General features: G+C 56.8%; 3 protein-coding genes across 6 annotated transcripts in view; all 3 read left to right on the forward strand.

Annotated features, from left to right (window-relative positions):
* The window catches only part of CD4 (CD4 molecule), a 44,587-nt gene extending 39,145 nt beyond the window's left edge, over positions 1-5,442 (forward strand). Inside the window, exons 6-10 of one of the 3 annotated variants that reach the window (XM_047865536.1) lie at positions 1,171-1,506; positions 2,235-2,435; positions 3,000-3,124; positions 3,376-3,525; positions 3,898-5,442. In XM_047865536.1, the coding sequence (XP_047721492.1) occupies positions 1,171-1,506; positions 2,235-2,435; positions 3,000-3,124; positions 3,376-3,501 (788 nt within the window). In that variant the 3' untranslated portion in view covers positions 3,502-3,525; positions 3,898-5,442. Of the gene's footprint in view, positions 1-1,170; positions 1,507-2,234; positions 2,436-2,999; positions 3,526-3,897 lie in introns of all 3 variants that reach the window. The other 2 variants (XM_047865537.1, XM_047865535.1) reach the window with 2 other exon arrangements.
* Positions 5,443-6,477: 1,035 nt separating this feature from the next.
* Positions 6,478-12,412, forward strand: GPR162 (G protein-coupled receptor 162). Of its 2 annotated transcripts, XM_047865539.1 has the most exons (6): positions 6,478-6,541; positions 8,118-9,255; positions 9,301-9,455; positions 10,156-10,345; positions 10,973-11,130; positions 11,646-12,412. In XM_047865539.1, exons 2-6 carry the CDS (start codon positions 8,589-8,591, stop codon positions 12,195-12,197), a joined length of 1,722 nt encoding a protein of 573 aa, XP_047721495.1. In that variant the 5' UTR covers positions 6,478-6,541; positions 8,118-8,588; the 3' UTR covers positions 12,198-12,412. The 2 variants fall into 2 exon arrangements, with proteins under 2 accessions (XP_047721495.1, XP_047721494.1); XM_047865538.1 differs by having other exon boundaries at positions 8,118-9,455.
* Positions 12,413-13,093: 681 nt separating this feature from the next.
* Positions 13,094-24,625, forward strand: P3H3 (prolyl 3-hydroxylase 3). Its single transcript, XM_047865534.1, has 15 exons — positions 13,094-13,813; positions 14,739-14,891; positions 15,212-15,413; positions 15,488-15,619; positions 16,105-16,241; positions 16,594-16,683; positions 18,572-18,624; positions 18,738-18,805; positions 18,922-19,046; positions 21,919-22,020; positions 22,365-22,515; positions 22,734-22,851; positions 22,934-23,009; positions 23,800-23,940; positions 24,080-24,625. The coding sequence occupies exons 1-15, from the start codon at positions 13,322-13,324 to the stop codon at positions 24,248-24,250; spliced, it is 2,211 nt and encodes a 736-aa protein (XP_047721490.1). The 5' UTR covers positions 13,094-13,321; the 3' UTR covers positions 24,251-24,625.
* Positions 24,626-24,666: the final 41 nt, after the last annotated feature.

Here is a 24,666-nt window from a genome sequence, read left to right on the forward strand (position 1 = left end):
CCCTCTCTTCCTCAAGGGGCTGATGAATAGCCACCCCTCAGGGCGGTGGGCATGGAAGAAGGAAAGGGACAGGGGATGTAAGGATGTGAGGGACTCCAAATCCCCTGGAGGAGGCCCCAAAGGGGGAACAACGTTAAGAGCATCTGTTTTCTTTGTTGTCTCAGCTCCCCAGTCCCACTAAGTTGTAAATCCACTTACTTAGGGACCTTAACACCAGCAAGTCAGCCCTGATGAAATTCTACATTGCTCCTTTAAATCGTGAGCCGGCGGGGGAGGTGGGGGACACCTGGGTGGCTCAGTCAGTTAAGCCTCTGTCTTTGGCTCAGGTCATGATCTCAGATCTGCCCCCCCCCCGCCCCCATATGAACCCCGGCGTTGGGCTCTGTGCTGACAGCTTGGAGCCTGAAGCCGGCTTCAGTTTCTGTGTCTCTGTCTCTCTCTGCCCTCCCACTCATGTATGTCTCTCTTTCTCTCTTTCTCAAAAATGAATAAACATTAAAAAAAAAAATTTAAATCGTGAGCCAGCCACCCTGGTTGGGTGATGCCGGGTACCAAGAGCCCAGAAGGCAAGTCCCACCCCAGATCCTGCCCTCTGTACTTATGTGACACAAGGGAGTGTAATGTGGTGGCTAAGTGCACAGACTGACTTAAGTCCTGGCTCTGACCTCACCGGGGGACCTTGGGCCAGTTACTGAACCTCTCTGTGCCTTGGTTTCAGAGATGGTGCTCACTGTGATAATACCTCCCTTGTAGTGTTACAGCGAGAATTGATTCATGTAATGCACTTAGAACAGTGCATGGCACATAGTAAGCCCTAGTCGGGCATTTGCTCTTATCTTACGAAGGCTGATGAATTATACACCTAAGTAGCACATGCCAAACATCCCCTGTGCTCCAGGGATCCTGAGAACAGAGCGGACCCTGTGGCTGGGCTGTTCTACGAGGGCTTCCAGGGGGCAGAGGTGCTGCCTTGGGAATTTGCTGGGATGGAGAGACTAGAGAGATTTGGAGAGGTAGATGGGAATTTAAGGGCCAGAAATAGCAACCTAAGTGTTTGAACTCACTCGGCCCCCTTCCATCTCTTTGCTGCCCCCACCACATGCCCTCCCTACCCCATACACCCTCATCTTCCTATCTCCTGACCCAGCTTCTCTCTCTTCCCACCTCCAGCTTTCCGGAAGGTCTCTAACACGGTCTATGCGAAAGAAGGGGAGCAGGTGGAGTTTTCCTTCCCGCTCAACTTCGAAGATGAAAACCTGATGGGGAAGCTGAGGTGGAAGGCAGAGGGGGCTCCCTCCTCCCTGCTCTGGATCTCCTTCACCTTGAAGAACAAGAAGCTATCTGTGAAAGAGGTTGACCAGTACTCCAAACTCCAGATGATGGACTCACTCCCGCTCCGCTTTACCCTGCCCAACGTTTTGTCTCGTTATGCCGGTTCTGGAAACCTGACCCTGGTCCTTGACAAGGGACAGTTGCAGCAGGAAGTAAAACTCGTGGTGATGAGAGGTGAGGAGTTAGGCCGAGCAGCAGAGGGGAGGGGCCGAAGGTGGAGGGGTGAGGCCCAGCAGGACAGGCCCGGTGGCCCGACAGAGCTGATCCAGGGTCTTCTGGTTTCAAACTGAGACTGGAGTCCCCATGTCCTTCCTTGACCTCCATGAGCCGGCCTGGGGTGGGATCTGCTGAGAATCCCCAAAGGGCATGAGCTGAGAACCAGGGTTCTAATTCTGCCTTCAGCCAACCCTCTATGATCCTGAGCTCCCTGCCTCTGTGGGCCTCTTTCTTCTAATGAAGATAACAAAATCTGCTCTTAGGGTGATCGTGATGAGGGTAGTGTCAGGCTACCCGCTGAGCTCTTTGCTTCCTTATCTCCCCCATCATCGTAACTCCACAAATAATCACGGCTAATACTTGCTGCTTAGTACACGCCAGACCCACTCCAGCGCTTTACATGTGTCTGTGAATTTATTGTGTATTTAACTGTTGTCTGAGGCTTGGTTGTCAGGTGACTGCAGGACACAGCAAGCAGTGGGGTTGGGATCCAAATCCAAGACCCTCGGCCTCAAAAGCTGTGTTTGCTTTATACAACCGCATGAAAATGTGCTCTGAGAGGCTCAAGGAAGAGTAGCCATGTAAAGTGTTTTGATTGTTGCACCGAATCCCCTTAGAGCAAGGAGGTGCCAGGACAGGAACTCAGAGGTCCAGGCTCCCAGCCTCAGGCTCTTGTCCCTCTGCAGTGACTCAGTCTGGGAAAAATTTGACCTGTGAGGTGCTGGGACCCACCTCCCCTGAGCTGACGCTGAGCTTGAAACTCGAAGGACAGGCTGCCAAGGTCTCAAAGCAGCAGAAGATGGTAAGGGTGGAGGACGCCGAGGTGGGAACATGGCAATGTCTACTGAGTCACAAGGACAAAGTCTTGCTGGCATCCAAGGCCGAGGGTGAGTGAGGATCCAGGTTCCATGGCCTAACCCCAAGCCCCTCTCTCTTCATCTGTGGGGCCTTCCCCGGGGTTGGTGGACACCACCCAGAGTCCCAGCGCCCCAATCTCTCTGAGACAGGTGGGTTATTCTCATGCTGCCTGGACACACAGGGGCCAGGACGGAAGGCAAGGTGAGGTTCTTACCTGGAGTCCCACAAGTTCCCACTTCCCTAAGCTCTACAGCCCCGGAATAGGGCCCACCTGACCAAGAGTCCCCGCCCTGCTTCCTTCCTGACACACGGACACATGGACACACGCACACACGCATGCACTGTATACAGCCTGAAACCGCTGCTTCTAGTCCCCAGGGTGTCCTGTATGGTTTTCAACCCTTAAGGCCCCTTCCCCAGCCTTTCCCCTTCAGCCCTGGTGGGTCACGAGAGCCCTGCAAACCCTATCCTGCTCTCCCAGCCCAACGATGAGACCCAAGCATAACTGGGCGGTGAGGCCTTCCTAGGGCCCTCCAGAATGCCCGGCCCCCTGGCAGTGGGCAGTGAGCTGAACACATCTTTCTCTCTTGCAGTTTTGCCTCCTGTGCTCACCAGGACCTGGACAAATCTCTTGACCATCGTGCTGGGCGGGGTCCTAGGCCTTATGCTTTTCACTGGGCTCTGGGTCTACTGCTGTGTTAAGTGCTGGCACCGCAGGGTGAGTGAGCCTCCCCAGAACCCCCTTTCACTTCCCACAGGGCATGTGAGCACCGGAGACCTTTACAGCAACAAGGATCTCCTGTATATGCGACGCACTCGTGCTCTGGCTCTCTCCGCCCGCGCACCGAGTTCCCTCGCGGGCGACTGGGCCCTGTCCCAGATCCCATGCAGAGGGAGAGACTGGAAAGAGCAAAGGGTTAATTCTGGGACAGATGGCCTCAGCCACAGTAACTGCTTCTCCTCTCCCAGCTCTCCCCATTCCTGCCTCCAAGGGGCACCTCCCTTCTGGAGGCCTGGGACCCTCATGACTCCTCTCCTTCTTCCTGGACAGCGCCAGGCAGCGCGGATGTCTCATATCAAGAGACTCCTCAGTGAGAAGAAAACCTGCCAGTGCTCCCAGTAAGGAAATGGGTTGAGGGGGCCGGGGAGAGTGGGAAGGGGAAGAGGAGGGCAGGAGTGGGAAAGAAGAAAGAGAGGAGGGATACAGGGGAAGGGGAGGGGGGTTAAAGGGAGGTGATGGATGAGGAAGGAAGGGCACAAGGGGATGGCTGAGGGGCGGGGGGGGGGGGGTGGGGGTAGGAAGCAGGAAGAAGGAGGAGGGCAGAGGAGAAGGGGCCGAGGGCCTGGGATATTTCTGGATATGGCCCTGCAGCTGTGGCCCAGAGGCCACCACTGCACGAAGGGAAAGTGCAGTATGGGAGACACGGAGCGGAGCTGCGAGGAGGCAAAGGAGTTGGGGAGGAATAAACTTGCTCTTCTTTTTTCTTCCAGCCGGTTACAGAAGACATGTAATCCCATTTGAGGCACAGGACCGGGGAGCTTCCCACTTGCAGTGCAGCCTCGCCAGCTGTCTCCCCTTGCATTTCCTGCTGGGCTCCTGGGCCTGCGGACCAGATGAATGTAGCAGACCCCAACATTTCCGGCCGTCTCCTGCTCTCTTTGTCCACGCTTGGCCATTGGCTCTCCTCTTGCAGAGGCTTACACCATTTCCTCCCCATTTCCTTTGCATCAAGCCTAGCCCTGATCCATGATTTCTTCCCAGCTCCCTCCCCCATTGCCTCCTGGGCCCAGGGAACCACATGGGACCAGCCGTACCTGGCATGGAGGGCAAGGGTGGGTATCTGAAGCATGAAGCATAGGGCTGCCATTTTATTGGACAGGACCTTGGGACCAGAGGGGACAGGCACTAGCCCGAGATCACACAGCCAGTCAAGGGCACATCCGGATCAAAAGCCTCCTGACTGCTAGTGTCCACTGCTCCATTCTCCCCGCTTCCTCACTCTGTTTTGGCAGGGCACGGACTCACATCCTGACCTGTGCACAAACAGGCACCGCTGGACACAAACCCATGTACATAGCCCACCCTTGTGCACAGACACAATTCCTTCATCACCCAAGCAGTATGTCTCAGTTTATGAGCCAGTCTCACATCCTTTGTCTGTTTAAACCTTATGAAACTCTTACGGAGCCAGTACTGACAGGACCAAGATTAGCATCTCCAGCTTATAGACCGGAAATGGAACTCAGAGAGGTCAGATGATTGCCCAAGGTCACACAGCTAGTACGTGCCAGAGTCAGGACTAGCACAGGTCTCTTAACCCCTAGTTCCGTGGCTGTTTCCTGAACACAGACACAAACACCACGCAAATCTCTGCATCTGGTTAGTCACTGATGCCCAGTACCCACCTTTGGATTCATAAAAGCACACCACCCCACTCAGGGTCTGCCTCAGAGAGTTCAGAAACACAGAAGAGGGCCTCCCTGCCTAAAATCCCTCTCTCTCACCTGCTGGTGGCAGAATCCTGTTACCAGCGGACAAAAGCTGGCAGTTCTCCTAATCAGAGCACAGGCTGGGAACACAGGCCCTATGGGAGAGAGTGCCCAGTGACCTACCACTCACCCTGTTGCGGAACCTTCTGGAAGGTGAGCTTTGCCAGGGGGAGGGGGCGAGGAGCTGGCTGGAGAGAGAATACTTTGAGAGGACCTCGTGGAAGGGTTCAGTCCCCCTGCCCTGCACTTTCCTTCATCCTTCCTCCAAACCATTCAGGAAGCAGGAAAATTGGGGTTACAAGTATTTTTCCTCCTCTTCTTGAACCATCTCTCTCAGGAACCCTCAGCCTCCTCTGCCTTTCCTTCCTTCCCTTTCTCACCACCTGTGTCAGTCCCTACCCCCTTTCCCTTGTCTTCTCTTTCCAGCTTGCCCCTTCCAGGGAGGACACCAAGTTGACACCAAGGCTCCCCACTGCTTGCTTCGTATCCCTGCCTGCTCCTGCCCCTGCCTCCCTGAGCTGACAGAAAAATACAATAAACTTACTGTAAAGAAGATGTTCTTCTTTGTGTGTATGTGTGTGTGTGTGAGAGAGACAGACAGACAGCCAGCCAGCCACAGACAGACTCGTCTCTGGGGACCTACCTGGATCTCCCAATCTTTGGGATCAGACAGACCCAGAGGAGAGGTGCCAGGCTTCCAGGGAAAGGAGATGAAGTTTCCGACCCCCCCCCCCCCCCAGGGAAAAATTCTCTGGAGGCCCATCACCCACCTGCCCACCCCACAGGGCCTTGTGTGTGCAGGAGGCCAAGACCTTGTAATCCTGTGCGTGTGATGTACTGAGAGGGAGAGGCCGCAGGGGTTGTGTGTGCTCTACACATGCATGTGCGTGGTGGGAAAAAAGGACCAAGAGAAACTGTAATGTGTGCATGCTAATGGTGTGCATCCCCAACAGAAGTGTGAGTTTGTGTTCCAGGAGAAGGAAGCGGTATGTGTGTGGGGGGAGGTGGGGGGGTGGATATATTCTTTTAGACCTGTGTCCACCAGCCCCGCCCCCAGCAGCCCCAGCTCCATCACAGCCTCCAGCACATACCCCACTGAGCTACACCCAGGGCGCAGCCCTCACGGATACACACAGTGACACACGCTTCCTCCGCCCGAACAGCCAGCTCCTCAGTCCCCGAACACCACCAGCTGCCTCTCTGAGCCTGTGTTCGTGCGGAAAACCGGGGTGGGGTGGGGGCAGGACACGAACCGTCTCACCAATGAAGCCGGTTCCCCGCCAGCGTCCTCGCCCCCTCCCTGCCGGCGCCTTCCTTGCCCCTCCCCCTCCAAGCCACCGCCGTCCAGTTCCCCGCCCTGCACTCGCCCCCGCGCCCCCCGAGCCGCCTCCCTGCCGGACCCGGACCCGGGGCTCACGGGCGGCATGCCTCCGGGAGAGGGGGGCTTGGACAGATCTGGGGGGGCAGAGACTGAGTGAGCGGCGGACCGAGCCCGGGAGGCTGGGACCGAGGAGGGGGAGGGAGGCCCGGAGGGAAGGAGGGAGGGAAGGAGGAGGGCGGGCGAGCTGGAGCCGGCGGGCGGCGGGAGCCCGGGCGAGCCGCGTCGGGAGTGCGGTCTCCATGGCAGTGCCGGACGCAGCCAGAGGTAAGACGACCCCTGCCCTGTCCCCCGCGGCCCCCTCCTCTCCTCCCCCCAGCCGCCTTCTCTCCCCTCCGGCCGGCCCCTCCTCCCCAGCCACCTGCTGTCACTGCCCTGGAGAACACGGTGGGTGGCAGGAGGGAGGAGTCGCCTGACCTTACCCCTTCACCCCGAAGGGCGAGGGACCCCTGACAGCGGTGGAGTCCCCCAGATCCTCCCTCCCACCTTCCTCTGATCTTTCTCTGTCCTTCACCTCCTCTCTGTCCTTCACATCCTTCCTCCCTCCCTCCCTCTCTGACTCCCCATCTCTTTTTTCCTAAACCCACCCGCTGAGCCTGGGTGAGGGTAGGTGGGAAGGGGTGCCAGGCTGTAGGGGAGAGTAGTGGGGGGGGGGGGAGCGCTTCTGACCAATTCCTTCCACCTCCCTCTGGCTGGCCATTGCCATGGCAACTAGGGTATACTGGGCTCCGGAGGGAACAAAGGTGGGGGGCGGACTAGGACCTCTCAGGGAGGGCTAGGATCTGAGATTCTTCCACAGGAAGTAGACCCTCTCACTTCTGTGCCCCATTTTTACCCCTATTTGCCCCCAAAGCCATTAGCTCATCCTTCTTGCCTCCACTCTGTTCAGGGTTTCATCTGATTTCCTCTTAGTCCCCTCCCAAGGGCTCACTGAAGCTCAGCTTCAGGAAATTCAGGACTATCCTCCTTCCCATCAGAGGGAAACTGAGGCTGGGGCATGGGAGGAAAGAGTGGAGGTCTACCAGTGGGATCCTGCACCTTATTCAACATTGGGCTTTTTCCTATTTCCTGCTCCCTCGTTCCATGCAACCCCTCTTCCCTCATAAGTCTTCTTGTGAAGGGTCTCTGGGGTTTTCCTTCTATTTTCAGATACTATCACTTTGCCCCTTCTTTCTCTTCTGCTCAAACTCTCCTCCTTCCCCCTAGTTCCCCATCTTTCCATTTCTGGATGCTTCTGATGTCAGCGGTTTCCCCGCCTTCGGGTTCCCTAGCACCCCCCCCCCTCGGTCCCTGGCTTCCTTTCTCCCATCTTCCCAGGTCCCTAGTGAGCTAGAGGGGGATCATGCAGGCTTGGGGGAAATGGGGCTGAGCACCAAGAGCCCTGGGCCCAGGAGCTGGAGCATCGGGGAGGAGCTGTATTAGCACACATATCCCAGTTTACCATGAACCCTCAAGAAGAAACAAGTCATGTATCTGCCATCAGTAGCCCTGAAGAGAGATTCAGGGACATGAAGATAGGGATTGAATACTACTGAGCAGAGGATATAAGAAGGAGGGACCAGGGAATGACAGAGGGAGGAAAAAGGGCTGAAAAAGGGTAGGAGACAGGAGATCAGAATATCTTCTTTCCCTGAAGGTCTGGAAAGCAGGGCTCTTACCTGTGTGGGCTATGTGATTGGCCATCTGGTTTAAGGCAGCAGAATGTTCTGAATGACCCTATGACCCCTAGTAATAGGTTGTTTGCGTATACTTTCCAGAGAAGGGGGCACAGGAAGTCAGCTGGAGACCAGCCCAAGCCCTACCTTTGCTCTCCCCCCCACCACATGTCATTTCTCCCTTGCAGTTTGTCCAGGTGGCTGAGCCTTACCCCCACACCCCTTGGGGTGCCCAGAAGATCCCAGGCTGGTCAAGAACCAGAGGAAGAAGAGAACTGGAAGTCCCGGCATGGGGACCAGAGCTCCTCAGCCAGCCTCGTAGTTGGGAAAGCAGTCAGCTTGCTCCTCCCGCTCCTCCTCCCCCTCCCCCTCCCCCTCCCCCTTCCCCTCAATTACAGGGATACTTCAGGAAGGGCCCCACCCGGTATGGAGGCTGAGGATCACCTCTGCTGACCCTCAGTCTCCTCCCCTGCCCTCCACACCTGACTTTAGCTGGGTCGGTCATGCAATGCTGAGCAGGAAGGTAGGCCTAGCCGTGGCCTGCTTCACTACAGGGCAAGGATTGTACGCATAATGGGTGTGTGTGTGAGTGGGGCTCCAGGGTGAGACCTAGCCCCCACCCCCAGGAGTTCAAGGGGGGTGGGGGGACCGAGGATAGGATGGCTCGGGGCGGGGCAGGGGCAGAGGAGGCCTCCCTGCGCTCAAACGCATTGTCCTGGCTGGCCTGTGGGCTCCTGGCACTGCTGGCCAATGCCTGGATCATCCTCAGCATCTCGGCCAAGCAGCAAAAGCACAAGCCGCTGGAGTTACTGCTCTGCTTCCTGGCGGGCACACACATACTCATGGCGGCTGTGCCCCTCACCACCTTCGCCGTGGTGCAGCTACGGCGGCAGGCTTCTTCTGACTATGACTGGAACGAGAGCATCTGCAAGGTCTTTGTGTCCACCTACTACACACTGGCCCTGGCCACCTGCTTCACAGTCGCCTCACTCTCCTACCATCGCATGTGGATGGTGCGCTGGCCCGTCAACTACCGCCTCAGCAACGCCAAGAAGCAGGCGCTGCATGCTGTCATGGGCATCTGGATGGTCAGCTTCATCCTCTCCACGCTGCCCTCCATCGGCTGGCACAACAATGGCGAGCGGTACTACGCCCGTGGCTGCCAGTTCATAGTCTCCAAGATTGGCCTGGGCTTTGGCGTCTGCTTCAGCCTCTTGCTCCTTGGGGGCATTGTCATGGGGCTGGTCTGTGTGGCCATCACCTTCTACCAGACGTTGTGGGCCCGGCCCCGGAGGGCTCGGCTGGCCCGGAGAGCGGGGGTTGGGGGTGGGGCCAAGGGGGGTGGGCCAGGGGGTTTGGGTACCCGGCCAGCTTTTGAGGTGCCAGCCATTGTGGTGGAGGATGCCAGAGGCAAGCGGCGGTCCTCGCTGGACGGCTCTGAGTCGGCCAAGACATCCCTGCAGGTCACCAACTTGGTCAGCGCCATCGTCTTTCTCTATGACTCACTCACAGGGGTGCCCATCTTGGTGAGATTGGGGTCCCCCACCTGCTATCCCTAATATCCAGGCCCCAGCACAACCACCTGACCTCGAAGTCATCAGCCATACAGCAGCTCCGCCGTCCACCTTCCTCTTTTCTGCCCACCCCTGCTACATTTGTGAGCCCCCCACCTCTGTCATCCGTCTCCTGGTTCCCGTCACCCCCAGCCTCGTCATCTGTTTCCCGGTTGCTGCTGCTCAACCCTGTCATCCGTCCTTTACTGCCTCCACCTATTTTCCAGCTCCACCATGTACCCTGTGTCTCCCTGCTTCAGCCCCTGGACCTCCATTCTCCATTCCCTGCCACTCTCTGGTTACCACAGGGCCTCTCAGCACTCTGGGTGGAAACCCCAGAGAGCTCACCCCACCACCCCAGCTTTTTGCATCCCCATCTAGTCCCTCTTCCTGAATTTCTCTCTGTGTTCAAGTTTTCTCTACCACCTCTGCTTCTCCCCCAACCCCTCGGGGGCTTTATCTTCACTCCTTGCCCTTGATCTTCCTCTGAATCAGTCCCTTCCCCTCTGTTCATCCCATTCCACCTCCAACTTTGCCTCTGTCACGATCCTCTGTGAACCGGGCCATCCTTTCCTTCTTGTCCACCCACTGCACTAGGATATTGGATCTGGGGTCAAGTGGGACCTCTGAGCTCTGGGTCCTGACCCCGCGCCATTCCTCATCCTCCCACTAGGTGGTGAGCTTCTTCTCCCTTAAGTCGGACTCGGCTCCGCCGTGGATGGTGCTGGCTGTGCTGTGGTGCTCCATGGCGCAGACGCTGCTGCTGCCCTCCTTCATCTGGTCCTGCGAGCGCTACCGTGCCGACGTGCGCACTGTGTGGGAGCAGTGCGTGGCCATCATGTCGGAGGAGGATGGCGACGACGGTCAGAGGAGGGACCGGGCTTTGGCTTTCCCGGGGGCTTGGACTCCCTCTTCTGCCCATTTCTACCAGCCCTTCTCCGTGTGGGGATGGGCTACCCTTGAGTGCCCCCTGCTGGACGGAACCCGCGCCACCCTTGGGCTGACTCCAGGCTCCCTTTTTCCTAATCACGCAACCCGATGTACGCCCGCCCATGGCTTCCTTCTGTACTGGGAGCTCCCTCCACTGGGCGTCGGTTCCCCCCGGAAGCCCACACTACCCAGCTTTGCCTCCACTCTCCAGGAAGAGTGCCTGAGAAACAGGCCAGAGTCCTAACACAACCATAAAGGAAGGCTGTGGAATTAAGGGGAGGTTAGCCTCCCTGAGACACACCCCCGGCTACAGGGACAGTTGTTGGGGGTGGGCTTGTAACTGTTTCAATAAATACGTCTGTACGTATGAAGCACTAGGGACTAAGCACTGAATGCAACAGATGTTAGACGCTCCTGCTTTTCCTCTTGGAGCTTACAGACTAGTGTGAACAGAAGGATTCTCTGGAGAGCTTAAAAAGGGGGCAGGAAGTTTTAAGGGGGGGAGAGGAGGGGAGTGGGTATTCCCTGCCTGTAACCACTCTGCCCCTTTTCTCTCCTAGATGGCGGCTGTGATGACTATGCAGATGGCCGAGTGTGCAAAGTTCGTTTTGATGCTAATGGTGCCACAGGACCAGGGGGCAGGGACCCCACCCAGGTGAAGCTGTTGCCTGGAAGGCACATGCTGTTTCCCCCTCTTGAGAGGGTCCACTACTTACAGGTATGGGACTAGGGAATGAACCTCCTATTCTGGGTATCCCCGTTCTTCTTGTGTCCAGTCTCTGAGAGCCATCCTGACTCCCCATTCCCTAGCCCTGGCCTGCAGGGCACCTAAGGGGTAGGTGAAAGAAAAGTGTGGCAAGAGAGGCTTCCCTTCAGACCTCTCAGAACCAGGTTTGCCCGTCACAGGATTTTTTTTTTTTTTAAGTTTATTTTTGAGAGAGAGCAGGGGAGGGGCAGAGAGACAGGGAGAGAGAGAATCCCAAAATCCCAAGTAGACTGCACACTGTCAGCGCAGAGCCGGATGCGTGGCTCCAACTCACAAACCCGGAGATCAAGACCTGAGCTGAAATCAAGAGTCTAACGCTTAACCGACTGAGCCACCCAGCAGCCCCCAGAGGATGTTTTGCAAAAGTTTAAGGGGGTGAAGCCATCTTGCAGCGTCCCCACTTAGGTTCCTGCCTTTACCCCCTTTGTCCCTATAGCCCCTCTGGGTCTACTTGCTCCTCTCCCCAGGTCCCCCTGTCCCGCCGTCTGTCCCATGATGAGACCAACATCTTCTCTACACCTCGGGCACCAGGCTCCATCCTACATAAGTGGTCATCCTCTGATGACATCCGGGTCCTCCCAGCCCAGAGCCGAGCCCTGGGGGGCCCTCCTGAGTACCTGGGACGAAGACAAAGGCTGGAGGATGAGGAGGATGAGGAGGAAGCTGAAGGTGGGGGGCTGGCCAGCCTTCGCCAGTTCCTGGAGGGTGGGATGTTAGGGTCAGGTGGGGGACCCCCACGGGGTCCTGGCTTCTTCCGGGAAGAGATCACCACCTTCATTGATGAGACACCTCTGCCTTCTCCAACTGCTTCGCCGGGACCCTCTCCTCGCCGGCCCAGGCCCCTGGGCCTCTCACCCCGCAGGCTTTCCCTTGGGTCCCCTGACAGCAGAGCCGCTGGACTTCCTTTGGGCTTAAGTGCAGGGAGACGCTGCTCCCTGACAGGAGGTGAGGGGAGTGCAAGACCTTGGGGAGGATCCTGGGGCCCAGGTAATCCCATTTTCCCCCAGCTGACGCTGTGAGCCCAAGTGGGCCTGCAGGACTCAGATGAGGGGCCCTGAGTATCACCTGTTCTGGCCCTGAGCCTAGGGCAGCTGCCTCCAGACTCCGGGGAGATGGGCGCTGGATCTGGGGCCCGGAGCCCCCGCTGTCTCCTATCTCAATGACCAGAGATGTCCTACTCACCTTCCATCATCCTTAGCAAATTGTATTAAAGCCTGAAGTGTTGCCATGGAAACCTTGGTGTCCATTGTACTAGAGTGGTAAAGGATATGATTGGAGGCTGGGTGGTGGAATGGCTCAGCGAGGACAAAATAGAGCAGGGGCTGTGGACAGAGGCACAGAAATACACCCGGAGAAGGACAAACTCAAACATGAAGACATCCACAGGGACGGGCATATAAGAGCATCTTGTGCTGGGCATGGGTGGACACTTGAGTGTGCTGGTTTGGGGCGTGAAGGATCTTTGTTCAGATTGGTGGAAGGTGGTTTCAGGGTGTGATTCCATCTGCCATGCTCCAGCTCTCCTCCTTCCCCCAGATCCACCTAAGGCCTCACTTTCTGGGCAGGAAAGGATTTGGGCCTGACTTGGTATCACAGGCCTGCATCCCATGTTGCATTTTAAAGGTCTTTTTCCAAAAGTGTGTGTGGGTAGGTGTATGGGAGGCTTCCACACTCCTCGTCCTGGACTCAACAGTGTGTGGGCGGGGGTGGGCGGGGCACGGAGTGGAGGGGAACACAGCTGCGGTAGCTACATTCACCCCGTGGGCCTCAGGGTTGGAGTCGAGGGTCCTAAGAGGCTCCCCATGCTGTTTTCCAAAGCACCGGTCCCGCTCCAGTTCCAGCCCTTTGCCATCTGCTCTTCACGGCCCGCCTGTTTCTCGGCCTCCCACACTACCCTTCGTCTTAAAGACTGCTTTCTCCACTCGCTGCCAGGCTTCCTGACTTCTCTGGCTCTCATAGTGGCCAATATGGGTTGAATCTGGGCTCCATCAGCACTCCTTGGCCCCGCTCATTCCTTCTCTCTTCCTCTCCTCCCTCCTCTCCCTCTCTCCTTCCTTTCCCCTCCCTCTCCCATCCCCCTATCCTCTCTCTCCCTCTGAGCTCCCGCATTCCGCTTCGCCAGCTGGCCGGCGCCTCCGGCACCATGCTCCGGCTCCTCCGGTTGCTGCTGCTACTGCTGCTGCTGCCTCCGCCGGGGTCCCCCGAGCCCCCAGGCCTGGCCCGGCTGTCCCCGGGTGCGCCCCCCCAGGCCCCGGACTTGCTCTACGCGGACGGGCTGCGCGCCTACGCGGCCGGGGCTTGGGCGCCGGCCGTGGCGCTGCTGCGGGAGGCGCTGCGGAGCCAGGCGGCCCTGGGCCGCGCGCGGCGGGACTGCGGGGCGCGCTGTGCGGCCGAACCGGGGGCCGCACTCCCCGCCGTGCTGCTCGACGCCCCGGACTCCGGGCCCGGCCCGGCGCAGGGGGCCTGGGAGCGGCTGCTGCTTCGCGCCGCGCTCCGACGGGCCGAGTGCCTGACCCAGTGCGGGGTGCAGAGGCTGGGCCCCGGGGGCGCGGCGCGGCTCCGCGTGGGGAGCGCGCTCCGGGACGCCTTCCGCCGCAGGGAGCCCTACAACTACCTGCAGAGGGCCTACTACCAGGTGCGGGAGCCGCCCGGGCCCTTTCCGGGTCCTGCCCCGACCCGCGCTGCGCTGCTACTTGGAGCTCGCCAGGAGAGGGCGGAAAGCCGGCGCCCGGGACTCCGGGTGGGGCTGGGGGGGAGGGGGGGAGGGCGGTCAACGGACCTCTCCTTTTGAGCAGGTCCCATGAAAACCACGTCAAGTACCTGTTGCGGTCGCTGAGGGACAGCCTAAGGGAGAGTGGGAGCAAAGTTGGAGCGGGGCTGGGTGGGTTCCTGAGACAGGGTGGAAATAGATCGGAGACGGAGGGAAGGGGCCTGAAATGTTAGGTCTTCCTGAGACCTACGTGGGGTGATAGCAGCCTCTTCCTAGGAGCGAAGCGGAGGGGATGGGGGGAAACCCCACCGTTGGACTGGAAGTATTGGCGGGGGTGGGGGGGGGCGGTGCGTTGAGTGTGAGCCTTTGCCTGGCAGGGGAAAGCTGAGGAGCTGTGAGGCCGGACGTCTGGGGGGCGGGCCGCAGCTACTAGTTCAGTAGCTAATGCCTACGTGGCTGGGGAGAGGGGGGCGCTGGTCCCACACACCTCAGCTCAGGGTCCTAGAGACCTGCGGGTTTTACTGGCCGCTCAGGTCTCCCCCACTTCCCTACCGCACTTAGCCATCACTTGCACCTTATCTCCCAAACTGAGGCCCTGAGGTCCCTCTGCCCATATCGCACCCGCTCCAAAGTCTTGAAACCCCTCTTTCCTTAGCAACGGGACTCCTGAACTTCCCCAGGATACTGGTTTCTAGGGGGTCTGGAGGTTGAGAGATGGACAAGTCTTCCAGATGGTCTCGGGGCAGTTCCTGCTGTGCGTGTGGAATGGGAAGGCCAGTGAGGGGGCAGAGAGAGAGGTCTGACCCCAATACCTGAGGGCACTAACTTCCTCATCCTTCCCACTTCTCAGCTGAAGAAGCTGGACCTGGCAGCCGCCGCAGCACACACCTTCTTTGTAGCAAACCCAACACACCTCCAGATGCGGGAGGACATGGCCAAGTACAGACGTATGTCTAGGGTGCGGCCCCAGAGCTTCCGGGACCTGGAGACTCCCCCATACTGGGTGAGACCCTTTGACTGGCTGGGTCCATGGGGCTCACTGGGCTCTGACCTGTGTAGCTCAGGTGTCAGGAGATGCGTGTCCTCAGTAACCCTGGATGGAGAGTCCCTCTCTGGGACTTAGCTTTCTTCCTGAGGATCACTCAAGTCCTGTGTTCTACCATTCCGATCCTGAGACCCACCCTATATTCCCCAAGGTGAAGTGGGGTCTGGAGTCCATGCCCCAAATGAGACCAACGCCCCGCCCCTTCTTTCTACCCCCCAATCTTGTTTGGCACCCTGCCCCCAGGATCTCGGGTGACCGCCCACCCCCCTCCCCGACAGGCAGCCTATGACGATGGCCTGGAGCTTCTGGGGCGGCAGGAAGCAGGACTGGCACTGCCCCGGCTAGAGGAGGCCCTGCAGGAGAGCCTGGCCCAGGTGGAGAGCTGCCGGGCTGGCTGCGAGGGGCCTGAGGAGCAGCAAAGGGAGGAAGAGGAGGTGGAAGGGACTGGAGGCCAGGGGGGCCTCTATGAGACCATTGCAGGTAAGGAGCTGGGGGTTCGTGGTGCCACGGAGAGAGGCATCACAAGCTGAATGGTTCACCTGTGTCCTCTGCAGGGCACTGGATTCGGGTCCTACAGTGCCGGCAGCGCTGTGTGGGGGACACAGCCACACGTCCTGGCCGCAGCTTCCCTGTCCCTGACTTCCTTCCCGGCCAGCTGAGGCGGCTGCACGAGGCCCATGCTCAGGGTCAGTTGGGGAAGGGTGACTGGGGTTGGAAACAGGGGAAGTGAAGGTTTGCCTCTGATGGTATCCTGAGCCCCATCTCTGCATCCCTCCCATCTGTCTCTGGATCTCTAGTCGGTCAGGGCTCCGTGGGGACCATCACTTCAGGAGAACTCTCATTTGCTCTCCTTTGGCGCCGTGGTGGAAAGCTCGGGAGATGGGTCACAGGGCTCCTTCTGCCCTTGCTGCTTCTCACCTTCCTTTAATCTCTCCTCTCTTCCTCCCCTTTGAACTCTGCCTGTACAGCTCAGGTATGTTTGAGTAAGCTTTGGAAAGAAGCAATGGATGAGTGTGCCTGCCAGGGGAATGGGGGCTCTGGAGTTGTTTGGCATTGGGAGACCACCTTCTCTGGCTCGGCCTCTGTCTCCCCGTCTTCTCTGCCTCTGCCCAGGGATCACTGCCCTTCTCAGTCTCTGGGCCCCGCCCCCACCCTCTTGCTCTGTCTCCAGTGGGGAATCTGTCCCAGGCTATGGAAAATGTCCTGAGTGTCCTGCTCTTCTACCCGGAAGATGAGGCTGCCAAGAAGGCTCTGAACCAGTATCAGGCCCAGCTGGGAGAGCCGAGACCTGGCCTCGGGCCAAGAGAGGTAACCCTCTGCTCCATCCTTACTCTGTGAGGTAACCCGAAATCAAATATACCTGCGGAGTCACCCAGACTCTGTCTCCCCATCTGGTCCACTACAGGCAACCCCAGATCCGCATCGGACTTGTCTCCGCTCCCTGCCCCCCACTTCAGACTCTCCTTCCCGAGTCCATGTGCCAGCCATCCCCCTTCCCTGAACTTCACCACTCCTTGCCCCTGCCTTATGTGTCCTCCTGTGCACGCACACAGATGCGCGCACACACACACACTCCTCCCCCCACCATCCTCCTGCCTTAACTTCCCTGCCCCACTCTCCTTGTCTCACCCCCTTCTCCCTGCTGCCCACCCTGCCTCAGGACATCCGGCAATTCATCCTTCGATCCTTGGGGGAGAAGAGACAGCTCTACTATGCCATGGAGCACCTGGGGACCAGCTTCAAGGATCCTGTGAGTATCTCCCTTTCTCTCCATCCTACCCTTCATTGCGCCCCCAGGAGGAGGAGAACAGTGATGCCCTCCATTTGTTTCCCACCCTCCCTGGGAGGCTTGGAGAGGAGTCTGCATTCCCAGTTTTTCAGGGACAGAGGCAGGTACCTGTAGTAGAGGGCAGCTTTGGGGTCACGCAGGCCTAGGTGTTGGTCTCTTCTCTGCCATAAACAAGCTCTGGACCCTCACTCGCCTCAGCCTCAATTTCCTTACCTGTAAAATGGGAACATCACACCTGTCTCATGGGACTCTTGAAACCATAGCACTAGCTAGAAATTAGAGAAAGTTCCGTTGCTGCTGCTTTCGTTACTATTCTTTTTATTGTAGTCATACGAGGAAACGAAAGGGCAGAGTTTTGTTCATTGCTAGGATGATAGCATAAAGCAGGTTTTCTCAACCTTCTTGGCACCATTGACTTTTTTGACTTGATAATTCTTTGTAGGGGAGCAGAAGGGGGCTTTCCTAGGCATTGTAGAATGTTCAGCAGCTCCCTTGGCCTCTACCCAATAGATGTCAATAGCACTTTCTGAGTCATGACCATCAAAAATGTTTCCAGACATTGCCAAATGCCCCTGTGGGGCAGAATCTCCTTGTTTGAGATCCTCTGGTTCAAAGCATAGCCTCTAAAGCTAGTTTAGTATGTATGCATGTATGGATGGATGGATTTTAAGAAGGCTCCACACCCAACATGGGGCTGGACCTCAGGACCCCAAGATCAAGAGTCGCATGCTTTACTGACTGAGCCACTAGGTGCCCCTCTAAAGCTAGTTTGAGTCTCAACTCTGTCACCAACTAGCTGTGTGATCTTGGGCATGTTACTCTACTTCTCTGTGTCTTAGAGTCTTTTTTTTTTTTTTTTTAATGTTTGTTTATTTTTGAGAGAGAGACAGAGAGACAGACACAGAGCATGAGCAGGGGAGGGGCAGAGAGAGAGGGAGACACAGAATCTGAAGCAAGCTCCAGGCTCTGAGCTGTCAGCACAGAGCCCGACTCAGGGCTCAAACCCACGAACCTCAAGATCGTGGCCTGAGCTGAAGTTGGACACTCAACTGACTGAGCCACCCAGGTGCCCCTGTCTTTTTTTTTTTTTTTAAGTTTTATTATTTATTTTGAGAGAGACAGACAGAGAGAGAGAGAGAAAGAGAGCCCATGAGCAGGGGAGGGGCAGAGAGAATCCCAAACAGGCTCCACACTGTCAGTGCAGAGCCCAATGTGGGGCTCAAACTCAAGAACCGTGAGATCATGACCTGAGCTGGAATGAGGAGTTGGGACACTTAACTGGCTGAGCCACCTGGACACTCCTTAGAGTCTTCAACTGTAAAATGGGCACATTAAGACAAGGTGTTTCTTAAGATTGGAGCACCTGGGTGGCTCAGTCGGTTGAGCATCTGACTTCGGCTTGGGTCATGATCTCACGGTTTGTGAGTTCGGGCCCTGTGTCGGGCTCTGCTGACAGCTTAGAGCCTGGAGCCTGCTTCGGATTCTGTGTCTCCCTCTCTCTCTGCCCCTCCCCTGTTCACGTTTTGTGTCTCTTGCTTGCTCTCTCAAAAACGAATAAATGTTAAAAAATTTTTTTTTAATAAAAGGTGTTTCATAAGACTATTGTGGACATTAAACAATAAAGTTTCATGTAGTCCACTTTTGTGTATAAAGTTGTTAGAACAGCACCTGACAAATAGTTCTATGTAAGCAGTTGTTGTTGTTACAGAGTTTGGCCCAGCACCCAGGGCTCCTGACAATGAGTCTGGGGCTTTTCTCACCTCTACCTTCCTCTCTGAAAGTTCAGAGTCTAATGTCAGGGGTTCAGGCTGGATGTGGTGGGTGATGGTGCTTTTCCTAACTGTCCCAGGATTCCTGGACCCCAGCAGCTGTCATCCCAGAGGCACTTAGAGAAAAGCTCAGGTAGGAGATGCCCTGTGGTGGGAGTGGCCTGGCCTGAGCTGGAAGGTGAGGGAGGGGTCCTGGAAGGTCTGGATTGGCCTGTGCATCCACTGAGTATGTCTCTCACCCCTGAGAGAGGATCAAGAGAAGAGGCCTTGGGACCATGAGCCGCCACAGCCAAAGCCCTTGACCCACTGGAAGGGTAAGTTCCCAGGAGAGCAGGAAGCAGGAGCCGAGAGGGCCCAGGGGCCGCCAGCTACTGCTGGGTCTACCCCCAGGGGGCGCTCAACGCTCTCTGTCCTGTTCCTTCCCCTGCAGATGTCCTCCTCCTGGAGGGAGTCACCCTGACCCAGGATGCAAGACAGCTGAATGGGTCAGAACGGGCTGTGTTGGACGGGCTGCTCACCCCAGCTGAGTGTGGGCTGCTGCTGCAGCTGGCCAAGGTAAGAAGACCTGTGAGTAGGCACTGTTGGCTAGTTAGGGACCTCAGGCTCAGCACACCCAGCCTGCCCCCTGTTCTGCCATCTCTGGTTCTCCAGGGGCCCTGCGCCTGCCACTACCTCGCCGCTGTGGACAAGTTCCCTTCCTCTTAGCTGAGGTGGGGTGGGTGGACCCTCTTTACAAAGGAATTTTGCTAGAAATTGATAGGAAGAACAAAACAAAAACCATGAAGGGATAAAAAAGGGTGAGTGTGCGGGGGAGGATTCCTTGATTAGCCGAGAGTTTAATTATCGGCTTGGCTGATAGCTTAGCAGACGCACAGGCGTCTTCTTCCATCCATTGTATCCCCTGCTCGTTTGGGTTGAATGATCCATATTCACCAGGTTGAGTCTCAGTGTGCCTTCCACACACACTCACTGAGTATCTGCTGTGCACTCAGAACTACTGGGTTACAGGGGGAGGTAGATGAACGTGGACCTGCCTTCAGGACCTCACTGCATAGAGAAAGAATCAGACACAGAGACACATAATTAGAGCAAGGGGTAAGTTTGCTACATGTACCCATCCAAACAGAAGCACCAAAATGCAAAGTCACAGAAGGCTTACTGGGTGGAGGGAGGTGGGCTGGCATTTGAGCTCAGTCTTAAGGATGAGTTAACAAGCAGAGAAGGGGAAGAAAGCCAGGCTGGAAGGGAGAAGGACAGGGGGTACTCTGGCAAGTGCAGTAGAGCGCGGGAGTTAAGAGCATGGGACAGTGATTACCTGGGTGAGTTCACGCGGTGTATTTTAATGTCTCTGAGCCTAGTTTCTTGAGCTGTAAAACAGGGATAAAGGCAGTGGTTCTTTTAGGGTTGTTGTGAGGTAGTACATGGTAAAGGTGTTAGAAGAATATAAAAAGTGCTTAGGGTTAGCCATTATCTATTATCTATCTATTATCTATTATCGCTATTATCAGGCTGTGGATCATCCAGAAGAGGTCCAGGGGAGAGAACCCAAAGGTGGAGGTACAGAAGAGACGGCGAAGGGCCTCCTGTACCCTACCAGGGAGTTTGTAGGTGGTGGACAGCTTATTGGAGAATTTAAGGAGGGGTTGAGCAGGGTCCTGAGTCACCATCCTGCAGAATTGGTAGATCCCTCTAGTGGCACTGTGGAGAATGCAGTGGGCGAGGAAAGTAAGGGGAGAGGCTTCTGGGGTGATGCAAGCATGCCACTGCCTTAGGTTAGATCTTCATTGCAAGGAAATGGAGAGAGGGGACAGATGAGAAAATATTTAGAAAGTCAAAGATAGAGAAGTTCAGGACTAAAGGATAGAGTCAGGGATAACTCCCAAGTATCGGACTTTCTTTCTGTTCCTTCATCACGCTGTATTCATTCAGGCCTCAGGACCTTTGCACTTACTATTTCTGCAGCCTGGAACATTTTCTCTCTCACATGTTGAAGTGGCTCCTTCATACCATTTGCTTTTTTTTTTTTTTAATTTTTTTTTAATGTTTATTTATTTTTGAGACAGAGAGAGACAGAGCATGAATGGAGGAGGGGCAGAGAGAGAGGGAGACACAGAATCGGAAGCAGGCTCCAGGCTCTGAGCCATCAGCCCAGAGCCTGACGCGGGGCTCGAACTCACAGACCGCGAGATCGTGACCTGAGCTGAAGTCGGAGGCTTAACCGACTGAGCCACCCAGGCGCCCCATACCATTTGCTTTCAATTTGGATGTCATCTCATCAATTAGCTGTCCCCTAACCACTGCCTGGGTACTCTCAAGGTTGAAACCCCGTTTTAATTTTCTTTTCTTTCTTTTTTTTTTAAATTTTTTAATGTTTATTTTATTTTTGAGGGAGAGAGAGACAGAGCATGCACAGAGGAGGGGCAGAGAGAGAGAGAGTCACAGAATCGGAAGCAGGCTTCAGGCTCTGAGCTGTCAGCACAGAGCCCAACACAGGGCTTGAACTCACAAACTATGAGATTGTGACCTGAGCCAAAGCTGACGCTTAACCGACTGGGCCACATAGATGCCTCCGTTTTTTTCTTTATACCACTTGTCACCATCTGAATTGATCTGGTTTGTTTATTCATTTATTATCTCAACATATGAACTGCATGAGAGCAGGGACCTTTTCATGTTCACAGTTGTGTACTCAGTGCCTAGAACAGTGCCTGACATATAGTAAGCACTCAGTACAAATTTGTTGAATGAATAAATACAAGGAGAGAAGGTTAGATGGCTTGAGTGACCATGGAGTTTATATGCAGGGTTACAGGTAGTGGTTTCAAAAAGCAACCAAAAGAATAGGTGTTAGGAAAAGGACATCCAAATACCGGGAGACCCCCAGGTAATGAGACTCGCATAGGTGGTTGGGTAATTGGGACTCAGCATCAAGGGTCCTCACGTTCTCCAAGAGTGTGTCAGGTGGGAAAAGGTCAGAGACCTGCTGTCTCCCCACCTTGAGCTGGTTGGGACCTTGCCTGACTATCAAACCTCCTGCTAGGGCCTTGTTTCTGGAGAGACTCCTGTATTATTAGCTCATCAGGAGTGAATGCTCTAGCCCTTCCTGCCCCGCTTCCCCAACAGCCCTTAGCCTCTCAGAGGCCCCTTCCCCACTGTAGGAAACTCTCCAGCGTTCTGGGCGTAGAAGCCCCGGTGAGTGGGATTCCATATCTTTACCAGAGAGTGACAATACAGACATGAAGATAGTCATTCTGCGTGAAGGGCAGCAGCTCAGGGAGGGGGGCCACCAGAGAACCTTGGGGGCTTCTAGCTTCTTGCAGGAAGCGGGAGGATTGGAGGAAGGTCTTGTATCCCTGTGGGCAGTGAGGTGGGAGATAGCCTGGGACCCAGGGAGTGTGACTCCACAGCCGACTCTCTCCCTCCACAGGATGCCGCTGAGGCTGGAGCCAGGTCTGGCTATCGTGGCCGCCGCTCCCCTCACACCCCCCACGAACGCTTTGAGGGGCTCACAGTGCTCAAGGCTGCACAGGTGAGAGGAAGCCCCCCTGCCCTGGTCTGAAGCCCAGAACCGGAGAAGAGGGTACGCAGGAGGCTGGGAACCCGGGCCTGGGCCTCTCCTGTGGAAGGGCTCTCCGGAGACCGAGAGTACCGGAGTCCTCTGCCTAGAGTTGGGGGTGGGGTAGGCGTTCTGAGACGTAGGGACCTGGGTTATGGTCACAGAGCCAATGGAAGGGGCAGTTTGGGCTGATGACAGAGCCGGTTGCTGAGACTCCAAACCCGTGGGTGGAGAGCAATGGAAGTAGGGCAGGGGCTGGGTCTGGGCTGTCCTTCCATGGTCCCCTCCTTTCCCGCCCTTCCTTTCTCCGCTTGCAGCTGGCCCGGGCCGGGGCCGTGGGCAGTCAGGGGGCTAAGCTGCTTCTGGAGGTGAGCGAGCGCGTCCGGACGTTGACACAGGCCTACTTTTCCCCGGAGCGGCCCCTGCATCTTTCCTTCACCCACCTGGTGTGCCGGAGTGCCATAGAAGGTAATCGCCAGGGACCCCAGCTGTTCCTCCCCAACCTCGAGCCCCTGTTGGGCACTGCACACCCTCAGCAGCCCCCGCACTCTGTGGGTTTTCTGACTCCCCTGCCCCGGTGAGGGCCTGGCTGCTCGGCCCGGCAGTGATCCCCCGAAGCCTCAGGGTGGGTGTGGATGGCAGTGGATGGGCCCCGGGGGTGTTCACGAGGCCCCTTTGCTTCCCAGGAGAGCAAGAGCAGCGCATGGACCTGAGTCACCCGGTGCACGCAGACAATTGCGTGCTGGACCCCGACACTGGGGAGTGCTGGAGGGAGCCCCCGGCCTACACCTATCGTGACTACAGGTGGGCGCCCCCCACCCCCAGGGGTCAGGCAGGCGGGCCTGGGTTGGGGGTCTCACTGCCTGCTGTCTCCTTCCCTTTCCAGTGGGCTCCTCTACCTCAATGATGACTTCCATGGTGGGGACCTGTTCTTCACAGAGCCTAACGCCCTCACGGTCACAGTAAGCGGGGTAGGGGGTGTGGGGGTGTCACAGGGAGCCCAGCTGTGGACTCAGGATTCAAAACAGAAGGTTCCCAGAGGCAAATGCGGGGAAATGGCCTGGGGCCACCTTAACCCTTTCCTTTCCTGGCCTCCCCAGCCCTTTCCACCACTGGTCTGTGTTCAGGGGCTCTCTTAGAGGTTGATTACCCCTCCTCAGGGGATCTCGAGTGGCCCCTCCACACCCTGCCTTCAGTGTTTGCCTCACCTCCTTAGGTAGAGTGGGTAAAGCACAGGACCCCCAACCCTATTCCAGGCATAAACCAGGGGCTAGAACTGGGCAGAAGGAGAGGGGCAGTGAGTTTTCATCATTTATTCCTCCATTTTACCCACTTAGCTTCTTCTCCGCTAATGCCAGCTACTGATAATCCAAGGCCTCCTTGAGGTGGAAAAATGTCCCCAAGATCCTTATCCCCAGTACCCAGAGTCTGGTACTGCATTCGCACCCTCAGATTGCATCACCCTGGGTCCAAAGGGTTGGGCAGGGGTTGGGAAGGGACTGGCAGGAGGCCCTCCATGGAGGCCCCTTTTCTTTAGCTCCCAACTCCTCTAGCCTTGGTCTGGCACTTGTGCTCCTCAGGTTGAGGCCGATTTCTCATTTCCCCCAAGATAGGCCCTGAATTCAGGAATGGGAAGTGATGGGTAGGAGAGCTGAACATTTTGTGCCCCTGCCCCCATCCTGCTCTAGGCAGTCGGGGCCAAGTTCTCTGAGAGCACCTATCCCTGGAGCTGAACCTGCCCTCACCCCCCAGGCTCAGGTTCGTCCTCGCTGTGGACGCCTCGTGGCCTTCAGCTCTGGTGGGGAGAATCCCCACGGTGTGTGGGCTGTGACGCGGGGACGGCGCTGCGCCCTGGCACTGTGGCACACCTGGGCACCTGAGCACAGGGAGCAGGTGAGGAGGAGCAGGAGCAGGAAGGGATGGCCCTCCTGGTGTGTGAAGGATGAGGGGCAGGGGCTGAGATGCCCCAGGGAGGGTCCTGGGGGCAAGGCGATGCAGGGGATTGGGCCAGACTCTCCTCCCCACTCCCTAGGAGTGGACAGAAGCCAAAGAGCTACTGAAGGAGCCAGAGGAGGAAGAGGAGGAGGAGGAGGAAGAGGAAGAAACACCAAGCAGAGACCCTTCCCCAGAACCCCCCAGCCGCAGGCTTCAGCGGGTCCAGGACAGAGTTGGGAAACCACCCCGGGTCCGAGAGGAGCTGTGAGGGACTGAGCCAGCTCCTTGGGGAGGTGGCCACTTGACTTGTGAAGGGCCACCTTGATGCCAGGACCCACGAGAAGCCCCCATGTGATGAGAGCAGAACAGCGAGCTCTCTGTCCCTGCACCCCTACTCCCTTGGGGATCACGAGGGCTGTCCAGCCCTGGACTCAGAGGACAGTGCACAGACGAGCCTAGAGCTCACGAGGCCTGGCTGATGGACCACCAGCCCTAGGACAGACCGAGGACACTATGCCTCCTTGGAAAGAAATGGCAGGGATAGGACCCGACTGCTTCCAATGTGGAGGATGAGAGGGAGGATAGCCCAGTGCCCTGTCCCAGCCTGTAATAAAGAGCTGAAGGTCCCTCAGCCAGGGCCCGATGGAGTGTATCACAGTTTCTCTGGTGTCTGCAGAGGGGAGT

Source organism: Prionailurus viverrinus, chromosome B4 (genome assembly GCF_022837055.1).
Source record: "Prionailurus viverrinus isolate Anna chromosome B4, UM_Priviv_1.0, whole genome shotgun sequence".
Lineage (NCBI taxonomy): Eukaryota > Metazoa > Chordata > Mammalia > Carnivora > Felidae > Prionailurus > Prionailurus viverrinus.

What these genes read in the sequence shown, in the direction of transcription:
- GPR162 (XM_047865538.1), top strand. Translation starts at nt 8,589, where the DNA reads ATGGCTCGGGGCGGGGCAGGGGCAGAGGAGGCCTCCCTGCGCTCAAAC. An exon ending in TCACAGGGGTGCCCATCTTG is followed by an intron (nt 9,456 to 10,155) that starts GTGAGATTGGGG and finishes TCCTCCCACTAG; the next exon opens with GTGGTGAGCTTCTTCTCCCT. An exon ending in GGAGGAGGATGGCGACGACG is followed by an intron (nt 10,346 to 10,972) that starts GTCAGAGGAGGG and finishes TTTCTCTCCTAG; the next exon opens with ATGGCGGCTGTGATGACTAT.
- P3H3 (XM_047865534.1), top strand. Translation starts at nt 13,322, where the DNA reads ATGCTCCGGCTCCTCCGGTTGCTGCTGCTACTGCTGCTGCTGCCTCCG. An exon ending in CAGTGCTCAAGGCTGCACAG is followed by an intron (nt 22,021 to 22,364) that starts GTGAGAGGAAGC and finishes CTCCGCTTGCAG; the next exon opens with CTGGCCCGGGCCGGGGCCGT. An exon ending in CTAACGCCCTCACGGTCACA is followed by an intron (nt 23,010 to 23,799) that starts GTAAGCGGGGTA and finishes CTCACCCCCCAG; the next exon opens with GCTCAGGTTCGTCCTCGCTG.